Genomic DNA, 21216 nt, shown 5'->3' with positions numbered 1-21216 from the left:
TACTCTGTTATGTGTTTTGTTTATTACAATAAATAAGCATCTATTAGCGGTATCCATATTTCATTCACAGGTTCAGTGCTGTAATTTTACAAAAATTCTAGTTTTAAATGTGTGAAGCTCATCAGCTTATAAATGCTGGTGTCATAAAATTTTTTCTATATCTGTGTTTAGGAGAATGTGATGTTCTCCATATGATCATTTTAAACTGAAATTTCTATAAAATTATGGCTAACTCTGGGGTACAATTAATGGATAGCTAAATGTATAGTATATACATAAAGGTTTAAAAAAAAAAAAAGTTTGTTTTAATGATTGAGCATTTTGTTAGATTCGTTTTTGCTAACACAAGATAATATATTATGTAGCTATTCAAAATATGGTATATATATATATATATATATATATATATATATATATATATAAAAGACACAGAAACTACTAACGCTTCATAAAATAATATATAGAACTCAGTGTCTACCAAGACTGTATTGGCCCAGAGGAGAAGGAGGACTGGGGTCTGAGATCAATCATCAACGTAGGGCAATTATTGTAAACACAGATAAGTATCTGAGAAGCTCCCAGAACCATACCCTCTCAATAGTATACGAACATCAAGAGACAAGAGCCAGCAGAACATCAGTCACCCAGCTGGCCAACCTTTTTGATCAGGGCTGTCTCACAGATGAGGATGAAGCACCAAACAAGCCTGCCACAGAAATAGTAAGAAAGAGCCGGCAAAAATATACCTTCCAAAGAATGAACCTTAAAGAATGGGACAAACATCAGCGTGCAAAGTATTTTCTGGGGGAACTCTCTCAGGAATACATAGACAAAGAAGGTTCCTTGGACTGCCCTCCACCACGATCAGGAAAGGGTTATAATGGCTGCTCAAGACCAGGGATTGATAACCAATGCATTCAAGAAAATGGCAGGAATCAGTAATGATAACAAATGCAGGTTCTGCCATACAGAATTGGAAAGTGAGAGTTATCTTGTATTAAGTTGCAAAGTTCTTTTGGGGAATGGCTACTATACAGTGAGACATGATGAAGTATGTAAGTACCTCCATTGGACCATCTGTAAAAAATTAAACATTCAGTGTAGCAGCAAGTTCTGGGAATATCAACCTGAAAGAACAGTTGGAAATGACTTATATACCATACATTACGATCATGTAATCCCTACAGTCACCTACCTTGAAAATGCTGCTGTCAAACCTGACATAGTTATATGGAATAAGTCAGAAAGAGTGGCAACCTTGGTTGAAGTGAGTGTCCCTAATGATGGAGGTTTGAACAGAGCTGAAAGAGAGAAACAGACCAAATATCAAGGTCTCATGTCTAACATGAAGAGAAACTGGGATCTTAGGGAGATATCAATCATACCAGTTATTATAGGTGCTACAGGGCTTATGAAGAAGAACCTGAAGTCCTACCTAACTAATATTCCTGGTGAACCAAGTGCAATAGAGATCCAGACAATCGCACTTAAAGGAACAGCGAGGATACTAAAAAGAGCTCTTGGTTGGTTTCAATAAAAAGCGGAGCAATGTTGGCAGCATTGCAATCTTCAAAGAAAGAAAATGGAAAAAAAAAGAAGCTATTCAAAATAATATGGTATGCATGTGTATGTATGTATTTTTTTTCATGTCAAACTCATTTAATCATACCCCTCACTATCATCGTCGTCCTGATTATCTTTCGGAATGTTCCTTCATGTGTATTTTACATGTATATGTATGTGTATGTATGCATATGTATACCTCTACATGTGTATGTTTGCATGTGTGTGTATATGTATGTTGGCATACATCTGTATGTATGCATGTGTTTATTTTCATGTTTATGTTGGGTGGAGAGGCTCCTGTAAGCCGTGGTGAAGGCAACCTTTCTAGGAGAAGCAAATCTCTGATTTAAAAAACCATAAAGCGGGAGACCAGTACCCGCATTAAGCTGGTCTACAGTTTGACTTGTTGCTGGCTATCTTGCTCTTGCTTGTTGCTGGATCTCAACATTTTGAACTGAGAGAGAGATTTAGCTGTCATACAAAGCTAAGATGCTGTAACATCATCTTTGTATAGATACTCCCTCAGGCATTTGTCTATAAAAAAATAGTCCTGTGGCGATGAAAAAGTTGTGACGCGTGTAGGCCTGAAATGCTGGAAGCATGTAATAATTTATCTGCCATCATTATGTGTATGTATGTTTATATATGTACATGTGTATATGTATGTATATATGTATGTGTGTATAAATGTTTGTGTGTGTGTGTGTATATATGCATATGTGTGTATGTGTATGAATGCATATGTATGTATTTGTATATATGTGTGCATATGTGTATTATGCATTGTGTATGTATATATGTGTGTATTTTTATAGATATGTATGTGTGTATATATGCATGTATGCGTGTATATATTTATATGTATGCATGCCAATGACCGTCTTGTGTATGTTTGCACGTGTGTGTGTATTTATATGTAAGTGTATGTATATATATGTATGTATGCGTGCATGTATATATATGTATATATACCAATGACCGTCTTCAGTGTCATGTCTGCTTGAGTGTGTGAATTCGCCGGAAGGACTAAATAAGTCAATTTCGGGCTCATGGACTTTCAGTGTCTGAGGGAGTGGCACTCGTCTGACAAGATGTTGCAATCCTCATCACCATATATATACACACACACACACACACACACATAACTACTACTAGAATGAGTTTTATACCAGAGCTTAATAACAACACATTTTTTTTACAAAACACAATCTAAAAATCACCTGAAAATATTAGAATGCCTATAATTTCAGAATATATAATACAAATATACAGATAAAATTCTCTTAAATATTTCATCAGAAAAACATAAAATTCCAAGTAAATTCTTTTATCATTATTTCCGAATTAATTCAGTTCATTCTTAAAATATTCTACACGTTATTTTTAACTTGGTTAAGTAATTTATTCTAAAAATATATTACCGCATTAGAAAAAAAAACATCTAATTATGTGGTAGATTTAGTTTTTGAAATCGTTCCAATAATTGTCCAGTGCAAAGATAAACATTGAAGTGATTCCCCAATTTGGTAGTTTGGGAGAATTTTAAGTCACCGCTTAGTTGCCATTCTTTTTAAGGGACATTTTAATCCCAAGTGATCGTACTTTCAGGATACAATCTATGAAATCCATCATTTACAAACCATTTACTAAAATATACAAATGCAAAACATATCAAACTGCAGTTTTGACATAAAATGACTTAGCAAAGGTTGGCATACCATAAACCCCAACAACCAACCAGGATTGAAAGGGATTAAAAATGAGTTATGCCCCTTAATAGTTTTCATTTCGCGCCCCCCTCCCCCTCATTATAATTGAAAAAACCTTTCTATATTACCATCTGAAAATCACTACCATTTTTTTTTTTAAATAAAATGTTGTGGAGTACATTATTTTATTGCCAATGGTACAATGATAACAAATAAAACTAACTATTAAGAAACAAGATTTGATTTGTCAATTTAATAACTGTATAGGTTTCATTTGTTTTTTTAATCTCACAGCATATTATATATATAACTATGCAAATTTGTTGGTATACAGGGACCCATGGCATAACAGATAAAGTACTAGGTAAAATTCAGTTGTAAGTGACACCTTTTCTGCGGGTTGAAAGTTTAATCCTTAGTATGGCTTATGCAAAGAATACAATTACAAATTACTTTAGATTTCTACCCATCATGGCATAAAGGATTTTGTTTGAAAGTCCATTTGCAGATTCTCAAGTTCGACAGAAATATTCCAGAGTTCAACAAAATACACCTGTTGGAGGTTACACAAGTCAAAACCTTGTGCAAATAACACTGAAGATAAGAATAGTAGTCCGAATAATCCAAATAATCAAAAAATCAAAAACATGGTGATTTAGCCATTTTGAAACTTTGAACATATTTTTTCAACAAAGAAAGGAAACGATTTTTTTATGTTTATATTAAATGAAAAAAAATTTCGTTTGATCATTTATTATTAAAATTAAGTCTTTTTTCTCATAAAAATTTTTCATATGTGATTATTCATATTTCACAATGCCACATTCACTTTTAATTATGTACATATGAAATCTTGTTAAAAAATAATTACCAAAAAAAAAATGTACATTTAAAAAAATATATTAAACTGACTATTTTTTTCCCCTCGCTTTTTAACCATTTTAATTTGACTCTTCTATTCCAGGTTAGCCAATTGAAACATGAAATTTCTATGAAAGATGAGTTGCTCCGGTTTTATACACAAGATTTGGAAAATGCAGAGAGTGATTCCAACAGTAGTACCCCGTATGTGAACTCTTCAGTTTTTTTTTTTTTTTTTTTTTTTTTAACCAACAAACTTGAAAAGAATGTTATCTTGGAACTCTCTTCAAAGCATAACTGTATGTTCTTTTGCAATTACTTTTTGGATGAAATCAATTTTAATTATTGTCTGATGGTTATAGTTTTATAATCTTTTATTTTTTGTTTTCTCAGCTGATCAAATTTTTATGCAAGAAAAAATATATATTGAGAGCCAAGTTTCTTAGAGAAATAGAAGACCATGCTATATGATATATAGATGTTATATATTTATTGCTAAGTTTTCCATCTAAATAAAAACAAGTCTTGTAGATTAATACTATTAGCTAAATCATGCACTGCAAAATAATATTCTACCATTTTTTAGGCGATTACATTTGAACACCCTGAAAAACTTGTCTGAAGAAATCATTTTAGAATGTAAAGTAATCGAAGCTAAGTTTTGTGTTTATAAATTTAATGTAAATTTCCAGGCTATTCTAACTTTTTAGTTAACAAAATAGAATAAATAAAAAATTAATCAACCATTGTAAAATGTTAGAGACCTGAAATAGGGACCATTTTACATTAAATTCTATGTAAAACTGATCCCTTGCCCTTACTTCTAAAATAGTTGATATTTTTAGAGAAATTGTTTTTATGTTTTTTGCTAGAAGAGATAAATTCTGTGCATTTTATGGGGTAGCGGCGGGGGGGGGGGTTACCACCTGTAGTTTTACAGCTTTGCCATTCAGACTTAGGGTTAGTAGTAAAAGAATTTAGTTAACTGCACTAAAAAATTAGAAGAACTCATAAATAGTGGATTATTCTAAGTTAAATTTATATGCAAAACTTATCCCCCATTTTAAATTCTAAAATATTTCTTTATTACAAAGTTTTTTCGGGGTGTTCACATGTAATAACCTAATAAAAAAAATTAGGGTTGGAAGTAACTGAGTGTGTTAATCTATAAATTTGCCTAGTTATTCTATCAAGTCTTAAACTGTATTGCATATGACCTTGATTGGGACTATGATATTGCTGATGACCACATGTTATCTAACATTATAGAGTTGACATCAACCTTGACTAAAATGTAATTGAACTTCTGTATAAAAATAAACTCTGTTGTCCTAATTGGATGACAACTAAATATTTTTATATCCAATTTTGGAATTCTGCATTCAGGTTTATTGTATTAAATAAGATAAGTCAATAATAAATTGATAAATAGACCATAGTCAAGGGTGACTCAAAGGTTTGCTTTTCATCAGCTATTATACCAATATGTTAGGGGAAGATGGCACTCCTTTTCCTGAATTACTAAGCTTACCCTTGACCATCACCTTATAATGCTAACTACATGTCATCTAACATAACAGTATATTCATATGTATTTGAAAATAATTAACTAGACGATACATTACGTAAGTAGAAATAAGTGAGACAATTACTTTAACATATTTTGGGACCCCATAAGAGAAAAGAAGACATAATAACCAGAATGTTAGACAATGAGTCGAAATGCTCTCGACTTTTCTGTTTAATAATTGCATGTAATTTTCACCTTATTTTCATCATCATATTTCATCTTTTACTTTCCACTTCTGCAACCTTTTTAAAGACCTATCATCCAACCTTTTGAACATATTTCATCATGTCAATTTCATCTTTAATTCATCTTCACATTCAAAGATCAAATATTATTTTTCTTTCCGCATTTCATATTAAACATTTCCCCCTTTTTTAATGTTTATTATTTATCTTTAAATGTTCCATTTAATAATTAAGAGTATACCGATTTTTATAAATTTATAAAATTAAACTGAAGCATTTTTAGTTAGCCCTATTCATAAATCAAATGAATGACTGATTTCAACTCCTAAGTTTTCATAAATAATTTCTGTATTTCAACATTTTTAATTGTTTTAGTATTTTTTTATTCAAATGTTTCTAAAAATTTGTAGATTTTTGATTGACTTTGATCTTAACTATCTTGTAGTAATTCCCATCAGATTCAAAAGTTAACATAGAAATCAGGCTCTTTCTTGGAAATAACACTATTTTTAAAATATGATATTTTAATGGATGCAGTTTCATAGAATAGAAGATAATGTATAATTTATAACATTCTCAATCTGTCTTTTTGAAATAAAAAAAAGTTTTATTGTAGGTCATCAAAGAATCTGAGAAAATTCATATTACATGATTTTTTTAAGTTTTGATCTGCAGTTTGATTTTTACAAATGGACAATTTGTATTGTTTCGATTCTTTAGACTACTGTTTTCATCTTGAGTGCTATTTTCGCAATGTTTCAGTCAAAATAACACTCAAGATGAGAACAGTAGTCCAAATAATATGAATAATCAACCATCATCTCAAAATTGCAGAAACATCAGTGAACAAATGTAGATTTTAGTTGTAGGTGAATATTAAAAAAAGACATACTTCAGTCTATTTTCTCATGGCTTATCAAATTTATCATTAGCTTATGTGATTAATTTTTTTTTATTCTGGATTGTTTTTCAATCAATGCTTTTTCTCTTTATTTTACTATTGAAGTTTATATATTAAACAACTCGCTCTTTAAGAATAGACTCATATGTTTGAAAATTCAGAAACAAATCTAAAGAATGTTTAATATTTTTTAAATATTAAATATTCTTTAGATTCTTTTTAAGAATAGACTAATTTTTTAAATTGTTTATTAATGACCCAATAGTTTACTAGATTTTTTTTAAAGAATGAACTAAGTTTTTCGTTTTAGATTTTTGTAAAACAAATGGACGAATAGTTTTTAGATCCTTAGAATAGAGTAATATTTTTAATTCTGTAATGTCTGTTTTTCCCTATTTGTTATTTTCTTATGCTTCCATTGCAAAAAAAAAACATTAATATAGGTAAATATTTGTTGTATAGATTATTTTAATTGGATGTAAGTAAGTTTTTAATGCTCTTTCATTTATAGGAAACTATTGTTAACCATTCTACTAAATTTTATTTTTCATTTTCTTTCTGAGAATAATAGTCACAAAATGTATGGTTCTTAGAACTGAAACATTCAAAAACTGATGTGATTTATAGATGTGAAAAATAGTTTCTTTATGAATTTAAATTTTGATATGGATAGTAATTTATGAGTTATATTTAAAGTTTTATTTTTGCTTTTTTTTATTTTAATTAAAAACTATTCCAATTTGAGTAAAGCATTTGCTTTAAATCCTTATTTTTTTCTTTATTGAATAAAATGTCAAATTTATTTTTGAGGATAACAAATTTATAACATTAAAAACAAATTTTAGATTTAAAACCTTATTTAATTTCTCATTTATAAAACACATAATCTAATTTGTAAAATACAAAAAGCTGTTTATATTGAAATTACTAAATTAGACTAATCTCTTTGTGTAAATCTTGTAATATAAATCATTGCTATAATAGTCACAAATTCTCGTTTTTATTTTATGAAATGATCGAAGGCAAACCCCACAAGAAAAACAAACTCAATTTTTTTTTTTAATTATGTAAAAATTCTATGAGAGCAAAACAATTCAATAATTATTTATCTAGTCTTTAGTCACCACATGTGTATGAATTTGTTGCAATTTTTCTTTTAATTTTTATCATTTTTGTTTGTTTTATTTTTTTAATTTTTAAGTGATGAAATGTGTATGTATATGTGTATAATTATCTAATGGAAATATATTTTTCATGTAAAATTATGCATGAAATTTATAACATAATATTGAATCATCAATTATTTGGGGAATGTAATACATTAATTTATGATTAGTTATATTTTTTTCTATCTTTTTTCTTCAACTTATATAATCTTAAGATAAAATGTTGTTGGATAAAAAATGAATGTTGGGGTCATTAGCCAATATAATTTATAAAAATTCATCTTAAATAGAATCAATAATCCTCTTTCTTTTTTACAATAATCTTGTAGTGTATCATTTTATGAAATATCTCGTATTTGATTAGGAAAGTAGGAAAATATGCAAGTAAAATTTTGTCAGCCATTCAGTTAAATCAATACAAAGAAGCAATCCACACCAAGTTCACTTGTTGAAATCCCTCAGAATGAAATCATTCAGATGATCATAAAGAAAGACCTATTTTGTCTTGTTTGTATTAATTGAATATTGTAATTGATGATCTCAAATGACATTTTAAATATCTTATTCAATTTCATAATCTCATAATTTGATTAAATTCTTAAAGCATTTCAATTATTGTTCACTTTATCTTGACATCCATTAAATGTTAAGTTCCAACATGGCCATCTGCACATCAGCACTGCCACTTATCAACTGACTTAAATACCGATTATTTCAAAATGATCTTCTCTCCTAACGATCATATCCAGTCAATCAGAGCCTTTGATTGGCTTCCTCATAACAGTATATTTCATAATATCAACCTCAATATTTTCGTTCTCATTTTGAGTAATTACAGCAAATAGAAAGATATATCTTGAGTCACTGGTATTTTCTTATTGAAGATTTTTCAAATATTATCATTTAATAATTTTATTCTATTTTAAACAGATGATGTTGAAGGAGAGGGGGTTCTCATTAATAAATTTAATATATTTTGTTGATATTCCAAGACTATAGGGAGATGTGAGAGACTGATGTTACTGATAGCGATTATAGAACAGCAAATCAAATTCTTATCTTAATGATACACTAATACGATTAAGAAAGATGTGGAGTTCCTCGTTTTCTCAGTCGTGGATAAATTTTAAATGATTCATTTGCAATATTTATTGTGAATGTTATTGATTTTTTTGATTTTTTTTATTATTATTAAACAATCCATAAAAATGTTTAGTAGTGTGATAAATTAGACTTACTAAACTGTAATGCATATAAAAGGATTTTTTTGTCCATTTTAATACTGTAGATCTGCATTTGTAAACACATTCTAATTGAAGATAAGCTAGGAAAAGGCAAATCAAAGAAAGCTTGAAATGACTCAATCAAGTATGATCAAGTAATAGCAGATTGAAAGCAATAGTTTCATGGAAAAAGTCGCTTTGTGCGAACACAACAAAGATTTGATGTGGGAAAGACACATTTAATGATTAATTTTATATTAAATCAGAATTACTCTAAATAATTTACCAGTATTTGTTATTGTAGAAAAGTTATATTTTTGTTTTTTTCTCTTACTACTTAAAAACCTCTAAAAATAAATAAATATTTTAGTATGTATTTATACTTTTCATGTGTAATTTTACATGAATTCGATCTGTTATTTAGTAATTACAATTTGATATATATAATATATATTATGGGTAATACTATACAATATCGGTGGTTTCAGAAGGTATGAAAAATTTGACTTATTAGACTAATGTTCTAGGGAGCTGTTGTGCAAGTTGCATTTTTTTTTGCAGTATAGAAACATCCTGAAAATTTTGAACCTTTTTTTTTTTTTTTTTTTGTTAGACAAGTGACTGGCAAAAAAAAGCTTGTAAAATTCTAACTTTTTCAGTAATACACAGACTACATTTCTACTCCAGTGTTTTTCATTCACAAATGGAATTTTTTGATCTTTCAATTCCTAGGTGCACTCTGTTTTTTTTTTTTTTTTTTTTTTTTTCCCAGAATGTTTGATAGATGCTCTGTGAACATGAAATCATTATTTAAAGTTTTCATGCAGCACCTACCTTCCAAAGGGTACTTGTGTCTCTGCTTCTACAGTCATATCTGGATGTGACTGGAGGTTTAGGTTTGCTAGTAATCTTAGCTTTCATAAGTGCTGCATGTAGGTTGTTTTAATGAAGTTCCTATTAAATAATTTATGAAGGTTATATTGCAGTGACAAATGTTTATCTGACAGCTTTAAGAATGAACTGATGGGAGGGGGGGGGGCAGTGGTAATCCAAATGATATTTTTCTGCCTGTTTAACTTATTTATTTTGGGGCATAGGATGGCTATATAATAAATCTGTTCTTTTATAGTGTTTTGTTGTTGTCAAAGGCAGCCTACTTAAGTTCAATGACAAGCGTAAAATTCTACAGTCAATATTAGGTGCAAAATTTTTGAATACTAATGGTAGGTGACACAAATTGTATATTTTTCTTATCATTCTCCTGATTTTTAATTTAATCCTTATTTTAATTTTAACCGTATTTTTATCTCCCCATTAATTTATATATATTTATAAGCTTTTTATACATGGCACCTTATTTTAACCATTCCTTGCTTCCATGCTCTCATCTCTTATCATCCGTTCAGTTCTTGGGAACAGTCAGTATATTCCTATCGGCCTCTGTAAGGTTGGATCAGTGTTTCTCAATGTGGGCTCTCAGGCTTACTTGTGGGCCTGAGAAATTTTGAAATGGGCCTTGAGCTTTCATTGGGCCTGTAATGAGCCCAAAGAAAATATATGCGAGTTGAAATTCTGTTTTTTCTATAGATGTAGATTTATGAAATCACTGCTTCATTGACCTAGAACAGCAGAAGTAGTTTAGTCATTAATATTTTGATTACATTTTTTATGTTGATAAAAACCATTTCCATCTTACTCAAAATTCTTATTTAAGATTTTGTTGGTATGAGATTTTTTTATGCTGAAAATGGACCAGAAAGAAAAAACATTTTGAGAAGCACTGTGTTAGATTGGCTGATGATAGATGAAACTGTAAAGTACTTCCTAATCCAACCAGCCAGATTTTCCATGCCTGAAACTACTAATATAAATGAGTAATTGAATTTTCACTGTATGATATTACCTATAATAAACCTTCTATATACATAATTGAGCCCACTGTGTTTATCTCTCCTAAACTACATAATTATACATATATATATTTATTAAAGTGCATGCAAAATTATTCAAATGTTGTGTGTCTACTTGTTTATTTGCTTGCCCTTTTTGCTTATTCCCAGTAATTTTTATTTCATTTATTCATTTTTTTTAATCATCTCTTATTCCTTTTTCCCATGATCCCTATACGTCAATTCTTAGAACAACATTTATTGAAATAACTCGCATTTCCAATTCACTATGACATTGAATAAATAAGAATATTTCTTAGATATATTCATATTTTAAAACAAAAGTAATTTGTTTGGTTTACATGTATAAACATTTAAATAGACCTTTTGTGAGTACATAATTTTAATGAATACTAAAATAATAATGGGCACATTTCCATTATCAATAAAGGAAAGAAGAACCACTTGGAAAATTTGTTTTTCTCCTTTACCACAAAACAATACTTAAAATAACATGGTAAAGGAGGGGGGGGACAGATAAATAATATAATTTTTTGCTCATAAAAAGGATATATTTGTTTTGGGAGCAACTTTTTTTATGAAAATAAATTATATCTACAACTATCTCGCAACAAATAATCGTCAAATTCTCTTCAGTATTTCATCAGTTAAACCCATAAAACATCTGTAAATTCATTGTTTTACCAATATTTTTTAATTAATCCAGTTTATTCTTAAAATGTTTTGCCCTTGTGATATTTTTAACATTTTTGTCCCAAAATTTATTTCTCTATTAGAAAAACTATATTTAATTGTGAGCGATATTCAATTGTTTAAGCCTTTCTTGCCAATAAATTTCTAGTTAAAATCATTTCATATTTTAAAATTTCATTATTTTGAAGGTTTAAAAAGTAGTCGCCATATGATTTAAAAAAACTTACTTGAACATCAAATTATACGAAATAATCTAAATAATAATAGAACTAACAATGTTTATTAGAATCTTTTGACAAATTCAAAGAATTAATTGCTATTTTATATCCTCTATAAGAATTATTGGTCTCTTCATATTTCATCCACATAAACAAAAAAAGATAAACAAAATTGAACCAGAAACTAAATATAACGGAATACACCATAAAATGTACATGTAAAAAAAACAATCCATAATACTTGAATATATGAAATAAACTCACCTCAACAAAACTAGTCTGAGTGCTTGTTTATACTGGTGAACTTTTAAACTAACACATTACAGGTGAAAACATTACATACTTATGTATCATGGTGAAATCATAAATTTTTTTAAATTATGAAAAATGATTCGGTAGAAAAATGATTACAAAGAAGTGTAGGATCTATCGAATTATTAAGTTTTATTGTATGACTGAGGAAGAGTTTTGCGATCAATTTTGCATGATAAACTGACTTCCATCATTTGACTTAAATTAAGGGTCCACCATTTTTAAACAGAATGTAATTGTGGATGATTTTTTTTTTTTTTTTTTTTATAAATGCATCTAGTACATCTTCTACTGGATCATTTCATAATTTTTGGAATTGATACTAACACATGAGTATGTAATAATATTTTCACCTGAAATGCATCGGTTTAAAAGATCACTAATGTAAACAAGCACCCTAGTCTGGAACAAACAACTGACCACGCATTATTTGAAAGGCACCTGGACATAACAGGTCTGGTAGTGAGGAGACAATTGACCACATAGCACAGAACTGGCATGGACGAAAAAAAAAACTGGTCAAACGAATGTTTTGCTTTAGATTAAACCAAAGATGGCAAGCGAGAATGATTTGGCAAACCTGTTGCTACCTCAATGAAAGTTCAGTGTCCATTGTGATATATATGGTATGAACTGATTTTGACATTTCTTTTTAAATAAATTAACACTACTGTGCAGTTTAACCAAAGCAGTCATGTGAAACAGGACATAAATATTTTTATAGCATTGTTCGTGAATTTTTTTTTTATACCAAATGATATATTAATCTAAATTCTATCAATATAAATATCAGTGTTGAGGTCAGTAGTAGGAAAAAATAAAAATAATGTACATTTAATGAATTTATTTATATATATATATATATTTTTTTTTTTTTTTTTTTTTACACGGTGGTCACCACTTATCAAGCCCCAGAAGCCACTCAGGGATAAGGGTTATTGCAAGTACAGTACGCTAGTGTGGAGATTTGATGAAGTATTTACTTAAGGGGGCGGTTCATTAGGAATTTGTTAACGTTGGACTTGAAGACATCCAAGTTGTAGTCAGGTGGGAAGCAGGCAGACGGAACAGAGTTCCACAGGCGTGCAGTTCTAAGAAAGAAGCTTTGTTCATGGAATCCACGTTTTGATTTAGGCACAGATAAAGAGGTGGGGGGGATTTTTCACAGTGGATTCAGCTAGACGGGTATTTTTCGTGAAAGATTGGTGAGGGGGACCAGAGATTGGAGTTCAGATGAGCACCTGCTATGGAAATAATGATAAAACAAGGATAAGCTCGCAACGTCTCTTCTATGGGAGAGAGGTTGCAGGGTAGAGAAAAGGGTATTCCCCACTAAGCCACGAAGTCTATTTTGTACTCTGTCAAGGCAGGATAGGCTGTTTTTAGCAGCTCCTGCCCAGATATGACAGCAGTATTCCATCCTTGGACGTACTTGGCTTTTATATAGATAGAGAATTGCATCAGTAGTGAGATATCTTCTGGAGCGGTAGAAGGATCCCACCATCTTTCCAGCGACCTTGGCAACAGACTTGATGTACGTGTTCCATTTCAGATCAGGAGTAAAGGACAAACCCAGAAGCTTGTCAAAACACGGAGCTTCTCCCAGACGAGAGCCATCCATTTCAATTGATGCCAGCTGGGGATCAGAGCGTTGATGATGTAAAGATAGGAGTTTGGTTTTAGATGCATTAAAGGTAACCAGCCACGACTTCCCCCACTGAACCACGCGCTTGAGATCAGAGGAGAGAGAATCAGAGAGAACTTTGTCATTTACAGCGTTTGATGTGTTGCCGTAGATGGTCGTGTCATCAGCATAGATGTCAACGAATGATTTAAGTATGTGTTTAGGGAGGTCATTGATGTAGATCAGGAAAAGAGTTGGGCCCAGGATTGACCTTTGAGGGACTCCAGCATTAATACTGCAGGCCTCTACTCTTATGAGCCTATCGGAGAGAAATGATTTAATGATTGAGAAAACATTTCCAGTTATACCGTAGCTGGAAATCTTGTGAAGTAGGCCCTTATGCTATACCTTGTCGAAGGCCTTAGATATGTCAAGAGCAATTGCCCTAGAAAGGAAGCCTTTGTCAAGAGATTCACTAATCCTGTGAGATATAACCGTTAGCACATCTGCAGTAGATCTTGCAGAACAGAAACCATATTGTGTGACTATTCTACTAGCAAACCGCCTGGCATTGCCCAGTTGTAAATAATGCTTAAATATGTTATTTTAATTTATGCACATTTTGTGTTTAGAGTGACATGTCTCTATTAATTGTACCAACTATATAGTAGTGATTTCAAAAGTTTTTAAAATAATGCCTTAAGTACCATCAGTTAAGTCCATATGCATATCAAAACATTAAAAATTATGCTGTTATACATATATAAATGCATATTTGCACATGCGTAAAAGTTGCATGTTTAATTGACTTATGCCTGCCAAATTCTAATTTTTAAATTTTAATCCTTTAGCAGCTATTTTTGCCAGTTAAAAACCAAATCGAATTTGTTCCATATGTCCAAATCCCTTATATATTAAGTTTGAAGTCTGTAGACGAAAAATTGACAGTAGTTTGGTAGATACACACACAAGATCACTTGTATATGCATATAGATAATTATATGATGATTTAAAAATTGTTCATATGCAATTTAAAATCTATGATTAGTTGATAAATAAGAAATAGAAAAGAAATGTAAATTATTACATGCATTTTAGAGTTTAACTCTAAAATTTAAAAGAAATTAACATATAACATAAAAAAAAACATTGCATAAATATTTCATTTTAAACTAGGTGACATTTTTTTGTTTGTTTTTTAGGTAATCCACAAAAAAGTAGGCAGTTTATTAGTTCAAAGCAAATTATTTTTTGCTTAAAATTATTTCTAACGTTCTTTCCAAGAAACAAAAAGTAAATGCATTTATCGTAGTTATGTATTCTCTCGTGCAATTTGGTGACTAAATCAACTAATGGTTGACTACTGTGTTATCATTGTAATCTTGAATTTTATGCATTAGAATGAAATAATCCAAACACATTGATATAAGTAGCATTTCTTTCTTTTTTTTTCCACAAAATGATTCTCAATTGTTCAGATTTATGAAAGTTAGATAATGTTGAGAAATGTGGCATAGTTTTGCTAATAAACACCGAATCTTCATTAAGATATCAGACATCCTGAAATTATTTCCAACTTCCCATCTCTCCAAATTCTCTCTTTTGTTTATTAGGTCATTCCATAGGTTTTGTCTATATTTAATTTTCTAAAATTTCATAATAAATGGAAATAATTATGTCATATATATATATATATATATATATATATATATATATATATATATATATATATGACATAATTATTTCCATTAGATATTTAACTTTATTAAATTTTATTTTACAGGAAAATTAAAATTTCACTGTTGAAAAAAAGCCTTTAAAACAAAATCTTGACTCACAATTTACGATCGTCTTCAGGCAAGTCATGAGACCGCCATTTTTCAAGTTTATCAATTCTTCCAAGTTGTTGAAGGCGATGAACAGTTATATGGTTTGTGAAAAGTTTCATCGCCAATTCTTGAACAGGGTTTTCTTTAAGTCGTGTTTCAATTGAATGCTCAGACTGGTCTTTTTCAATGGCAGAATTTCCATTTCTGAATTTTGTAAACCATCTTGTTCACAAAGCATCATGTGACCCAAATGCTTTTTGGATACTATCATATTTTAAGGGCTTTCAACAGTGACGTTTTAATTCATTTTTCCTATAAAATAATTTTTTTATAAATTAAATGTCTTCAAATTCATATATATAATATATAAATCTAAACACAAATTATTTCCTACAACTGTCCACCTGTGGAACTCTGTACTGTGGGCCTGCTTTTCAGCTGACTACAATATGGTCATCTTTAAGTCCAGTGTAAACAAGTTCTTCTTGAGCTGCCCCCTTAAATAATCAAATCTACCCAATTCTTACCAATACCAATTACTACACTGTTATCTTAATGACCACCCGACACTCACTAACCCTTATCCTTGAGTGGCCTTCAGGCTTGGATAGGTAGTGACTCTCTTGTAAAATGAATAAATAAATATTATTTAGTCTCATTAGACATTTCTAATTATTATGAGATTCTAAAAAAAATTGAAATTTGGACAATTTATGGGATGACCTGTTCAGTTTCTAAATCTTTATTTCCCTGTGCATGCCACACGTTATTGATATTTTTGTTTACTAAAATCATCTGATAATAATGCATGTCCTGCATTCTTCATCTCCGTAGGTTTTATTTCATTTCTATCACAAAATAATTTTTTGTTATTTCCATTGCATTTCCTTTTTATAGAACAAAGCCTGTTACGGAGCAGCCAAAAAGCTCAAGGTATTTTGATCCATTCACAAAGTTTTCCCTTCACTAAAAATGCCTTCTATCATGTCAGGTTGATCTCTCTTTATACATAATTTGGCAATTAATACCTTTTTTTTACTATTCCTTTTTTTTTATATTTCTCTACCTTATTTTTTTTATTTTTTTTTTTTTTAATAAGAATGTTCTTTTGGAAACTTTGGTATCATTTCTTCAAAAATTTTTCAAATTTTTAATTCTATGAGGATTCATGTGATGTTTAGTTAAACCAAATGAAAAAAAATTGTTGATATAACTTGATTAGCAACTGTTCCACTGAGGAATTTGATTTGAATAGTTGAGAAAAACAATACTTAGACTGGGTTAGTTTTCAGAAGAACTGGAGAAATATACAAGATAGCAGGTTACTAAATAAAGCCTTCCATTACGCAAAAAAAAACTTGTTATAAATAACTGCTTGTTGGAATATATCTGTCAGTTTGTACATTTTGAGTTTTTTCTTTGCCTCTTCAGAATGACATATTATAATTGTCTCAAATTTTAACCAGAGAATTTTAAAAAGAATATTTGAGTTTAAAACCTTTAATAAAATAGTTTTTGTATATCCAGTTATTTTATTTTAAATGTAAAAATATATTTGAATATGATCTACTTTTTAAATAAGAATTGTTTAGTAGAAAAAAATTTTCTCTTAGAAATGAATGAATTTCATTTTTTTTTTTTTTTTTTTTTTTTTTTAAATTTGAAAAAATTTGATTTTGCCTTAGAATAATGTCCCTTTAATAAATGACTAAAACAATACACTATGGATTTTTTTTCTCTTCATTATAGTTCTAAAGCTTGTCAAATTAAGGTCAAATATAATCTTAACTTGCCATTTTCACATCTGTTCAATAATTACTTTCTTGGGAGCTTTTTTATGTTGGAATTGTAATATCTAAAACAGGTGTTCTTAACTAGGGAATAATTTTAAAGATTTAAAAGCAAAATTACAAACACAGATTGATGTTGTAAGATTTTCCAGTAGAATGCACATGACTTACAGAGCATTAAACTTTCACATGACCTGAATTAAAAATGAGAGTTAAAATTGCCATTTTTCTTCAGCTGTTTAGATATTCCTTCAAAGTTGTTCTTTATTGAATTATACTCAATTTATCCTGTTAACTAATTTATTACAAAAATAAAAACTTTCAATTTTAAAAAAAATTCATTTGCGTTTTCTATCTATTACTAATAAATTTGTGAGAAAAATCCATCGCAAATAATCCATGGGAAAAATATTATGTCTGCACTTTAACTCTTAAATGTGTGAACTGGTTAATATGAAATTTTGAACATTATTCAGCTAATATATATATATATATATATATATATATATATATATATATATATATATATATATATATATATATGCTAGTAAACATTCCAAATCCAAATATTATTACACACTCATAGTGTATTTTTTGTTTCAGTGAATGGCGGAAATTCACAAAACCACTAATTTTTTGTGAGACAGGTTTGTGTTCCTCAGATGGGAAAAAAATTCTTGGATTAAAAAGGATAAATGTTGGAAAAAGGAAATGAAAATCTTTAAGTCATAATAGAGATATAACTTAAAAGATAGATACCTTAAAACTGTCCTACAGTTACTGCAAAAACTTTGAGATGATGAAGAAAGCAAATAACAAAATATTAAATGGGGGCATTGGAGTAAGAAAAATGATCAACGTAGCAACAATAAAAATAACACAAAGAAAGACAAGAATATAATCACTGGAAACAGTAATAACCAAAACCTTTATAGCAACCATCTTAATAGAAACAAAAACGCTAAGAATAACAGAAAAGTTGCAACTGTAGTACACATACACTTGTCCATTACAAAATAAATGCCTAACCAAAAGCATTGCTTACCAGGTCACAATATTTGCCAAAGAATACCTGAATAACAAGAAATATTACATGGATATGTCCTCCCTAGATTTTAAAACCAGATATTGGGACCATAAAAGTATATTAAAGCACTGAATAAAACAGCATTAACAAACCATTAGTGGGGGCTCAAAGAAAGTGGGCATTCGCCAATAGTTGAATGGAAAATGGTATGACAAGCCAGTACATGTAGAAATTTAGACACTTATTTATTAGATTATGTCTAAATGAAAAATTTGAGAGCATAAACTTTAAGGAATCCCAAAATTATTTTACTGTAGAAGCAAAATAGGAAACAGAATAAACTTTACCTTAGAATATACTAGCATGGGTGCCTGGCGTTGCCCGGGTATTTGAAGGTTGAGCAAAAGAAAAAAAAAAAAAAGCGGTCAATTTTTTTATTATTTTGGGTTCAAATCAAGTTATTAAGTTAGATCCATGTCCAAGGAACCTATATCTAAAATTTCAAGTGTGTAGACCCAAAATTGTCTGAGGAGTTTGGTAGAGTTCTCAAAGGTCAAATCGTTGAACTTTGACCCCTTAATCGCCGAATTTCTGGCCAAAAACGAATCCCATCGATTTTCCCAAATGTCAGTACCCTGTATATCAACTTTCGAGTCGTAGACTAAAAATTGACAAAGTTATTGCGTAGGGAAATGTACACAGACACTTTCACTTTTCTAGATATATAGATTTATTTATTTATTTAACATATATATTATAATAAATAAATAAGTAAAATAGAAATTTGGCTATTAGCCGGTGAATATCAAAGAATCTGATTGGATAGCTAGCAAACTTAACAACTGTTTGCTTATAAAATTTTCCCTGATCTTGATTGACCCCATTGTTTGACAATTTTAGTGTGTTTTTCTGCTTGTAGTTTTAGTCAACTGATGCACTGGCTTTACATATCTTAGTCGTTTATCTCCTCATTAAGCATTTCATCCATGTAATCAAGTTAAAATTAATATTAAATTGATGAAAAATCACAATTGTCAATAGGTGGGAAAGCACAAAATACTGAATAAAATAGTGTAATATCTTTACTTATAATAAAGTTGCATTTGTTTATGTTCAGTTGTATGTACAAGATTCACTCCTAAACTAAAACCAATCATTATGAATTTTGGAACATGGTTTCTAGACATAATGATTTCGAATGTAGGCTATATTTAGCTTAATTTAGATTTATGCAAAGGGGATTAAAACTCACATACCTTCCAATTTTTGTAAAATTAATCATTATCATTTTGGCATTCATAAATATTTCCTAAATTTTTGTTTTCTTGGATTGTTTTAAAGAGTTTTTAGAAAGTATATTATGAGTACAATTATCTATTTGAAAATTCAAATATTTCAAATTTACATTGAATTTTATTTCATAGATTTCAATTTCTTTGTAAAACTTTGTAAGCTTAATTTTAAACATTTACTAGAATCAAAATAATGTAATGGATTTTGACCAAAATTTGAATGAGGATTTAAGACCCTAAGGTTTAATATAATAATATTTTGATTATAATTTTTATAAAGTGCAAAACTTTTCTATTCAAGGAAACCTTTTAAGGTGTTGTATAATTATTTCACCCATATTGGCTGAGGCTTCACTTTATCAGGTGCTAATAGCTTTTTTTTTTTTTTTCAAAAGGATGAGAATACTTACACCTATTGGGAATATGGGGTGTAGAGTACCATTCTGATTGGAAATATTAAGTTCAAGGAAGTAACAATAGGGATCACCAGTATCCGGATCTAACCTCCAGTAACATTTTATTCTCATCCTCTAGTGTTAAGGATTGGTCTGATTTATGACCTGTTTCTATTTATAGCTGTGAGGGGTTTTGTCTTTTTTAAAATCTTTTTTTATCATCAGTGTATTAAACTGCCATAATGGAAATAGAGGCTAAAAGAACTTTAAATCTAGATGGGGACTCAATGATATAGTTGAATAATACATCCATTCACACAAATTATAAAACATAAATTACATGTTATAACTAATTAAATGCTAAAATAATTTAAGTGTAAAACAACAATATCACAATAACAAATCAATAATTCATAATAATAAATATATAACATTTTTCTTTATTTAGCTCTAGTGATATTTTGCATTAATGTATTGCAACATGAGATAAATGTATCTTGTATATCTTCGTGTAAAGAGATTTCCAATATTGTTCACTTTTTCAGTCATCATTGCAGATCATTTAGCATTCTTGCAACAGCCGTTTACCATTTAGTTTTTACTAATAACAGCTGTTGGCTTTCTCTGGAATTTGAATGACAATAAGAAATCTTATCAGGATTCCAGTACTCTTTGTGCCTTTTCAGTGAAGATCTAGATGGTGCTCTTCATCCTCTGGTTTTCCATTCTGTACAACCATTTTTTGATGTTGCTGCCACTGCATTTAGGATAGGCAGAGGTCAGATTATTGGACGTTTTTTATTATGCTTATTTTCTATCAGCCATGATGTGGTAATAATCTGGTAAAACGTTTTTATTTTGTGTACACGGTTTACCATGACAACCCATGTGTGAGGACAAATAAATCCAGGACCCACTTTCAGTATCAAGAAAAAAGTTAGAAAG

The 21216-nt window shown here is 29.5% G+C and overlaps 1 protein-coding gene across 15 annotated transcripts in view; it reads left to right on the top strand.

Moving 5' to 3' along the window:
• Positions 1 to 21216, top strand: part of LOC145247387 (trafficking kinesin-binding protein 1-like) — a 297237-nt gene that overhangs the window by 208493 nt on the left and 67528 nt on the right. For 9 of the 15 annotated variants that reach the window (XM_080109079.1, XM_080109077.1, XM_080109085.1 and 6 more), the window contains 2 exons: positions 4240 to 4340; positions 16665 to 16700. In XM_080109079.1, the coding sequence (XP_079965205.1) occupies positions 4240 to 4340; positions 16665 to 16700 (137 nt within the window). The remainder of the gene's footprint in view (positions 1 to 4239; positions 4341 to 16664; positions 16701 to 21216) is intronic. The other 6 variants (XM_080109082.1, XM_080109080.1, XM_080109083.1 and 3 more) reach the window with 1 other exon arrangement.

This window comes from Euprymna scolopes, chromosome 25, assembly GCF_053919585.1.
Source record: "Euprymna scolopes isolate OS-2025 chromosome 25, ASM5391958v1, whole genome shotgun sequence".
NCBI lineage: Eukaryota > Metazoa > Mollusca > Cephalopoda > Sepiida > Sepiolidae > Euprymna > Euprymna scolopes.
This window is presented reverse-complemented; position numbering and strand designations above follow the sequence as displayed.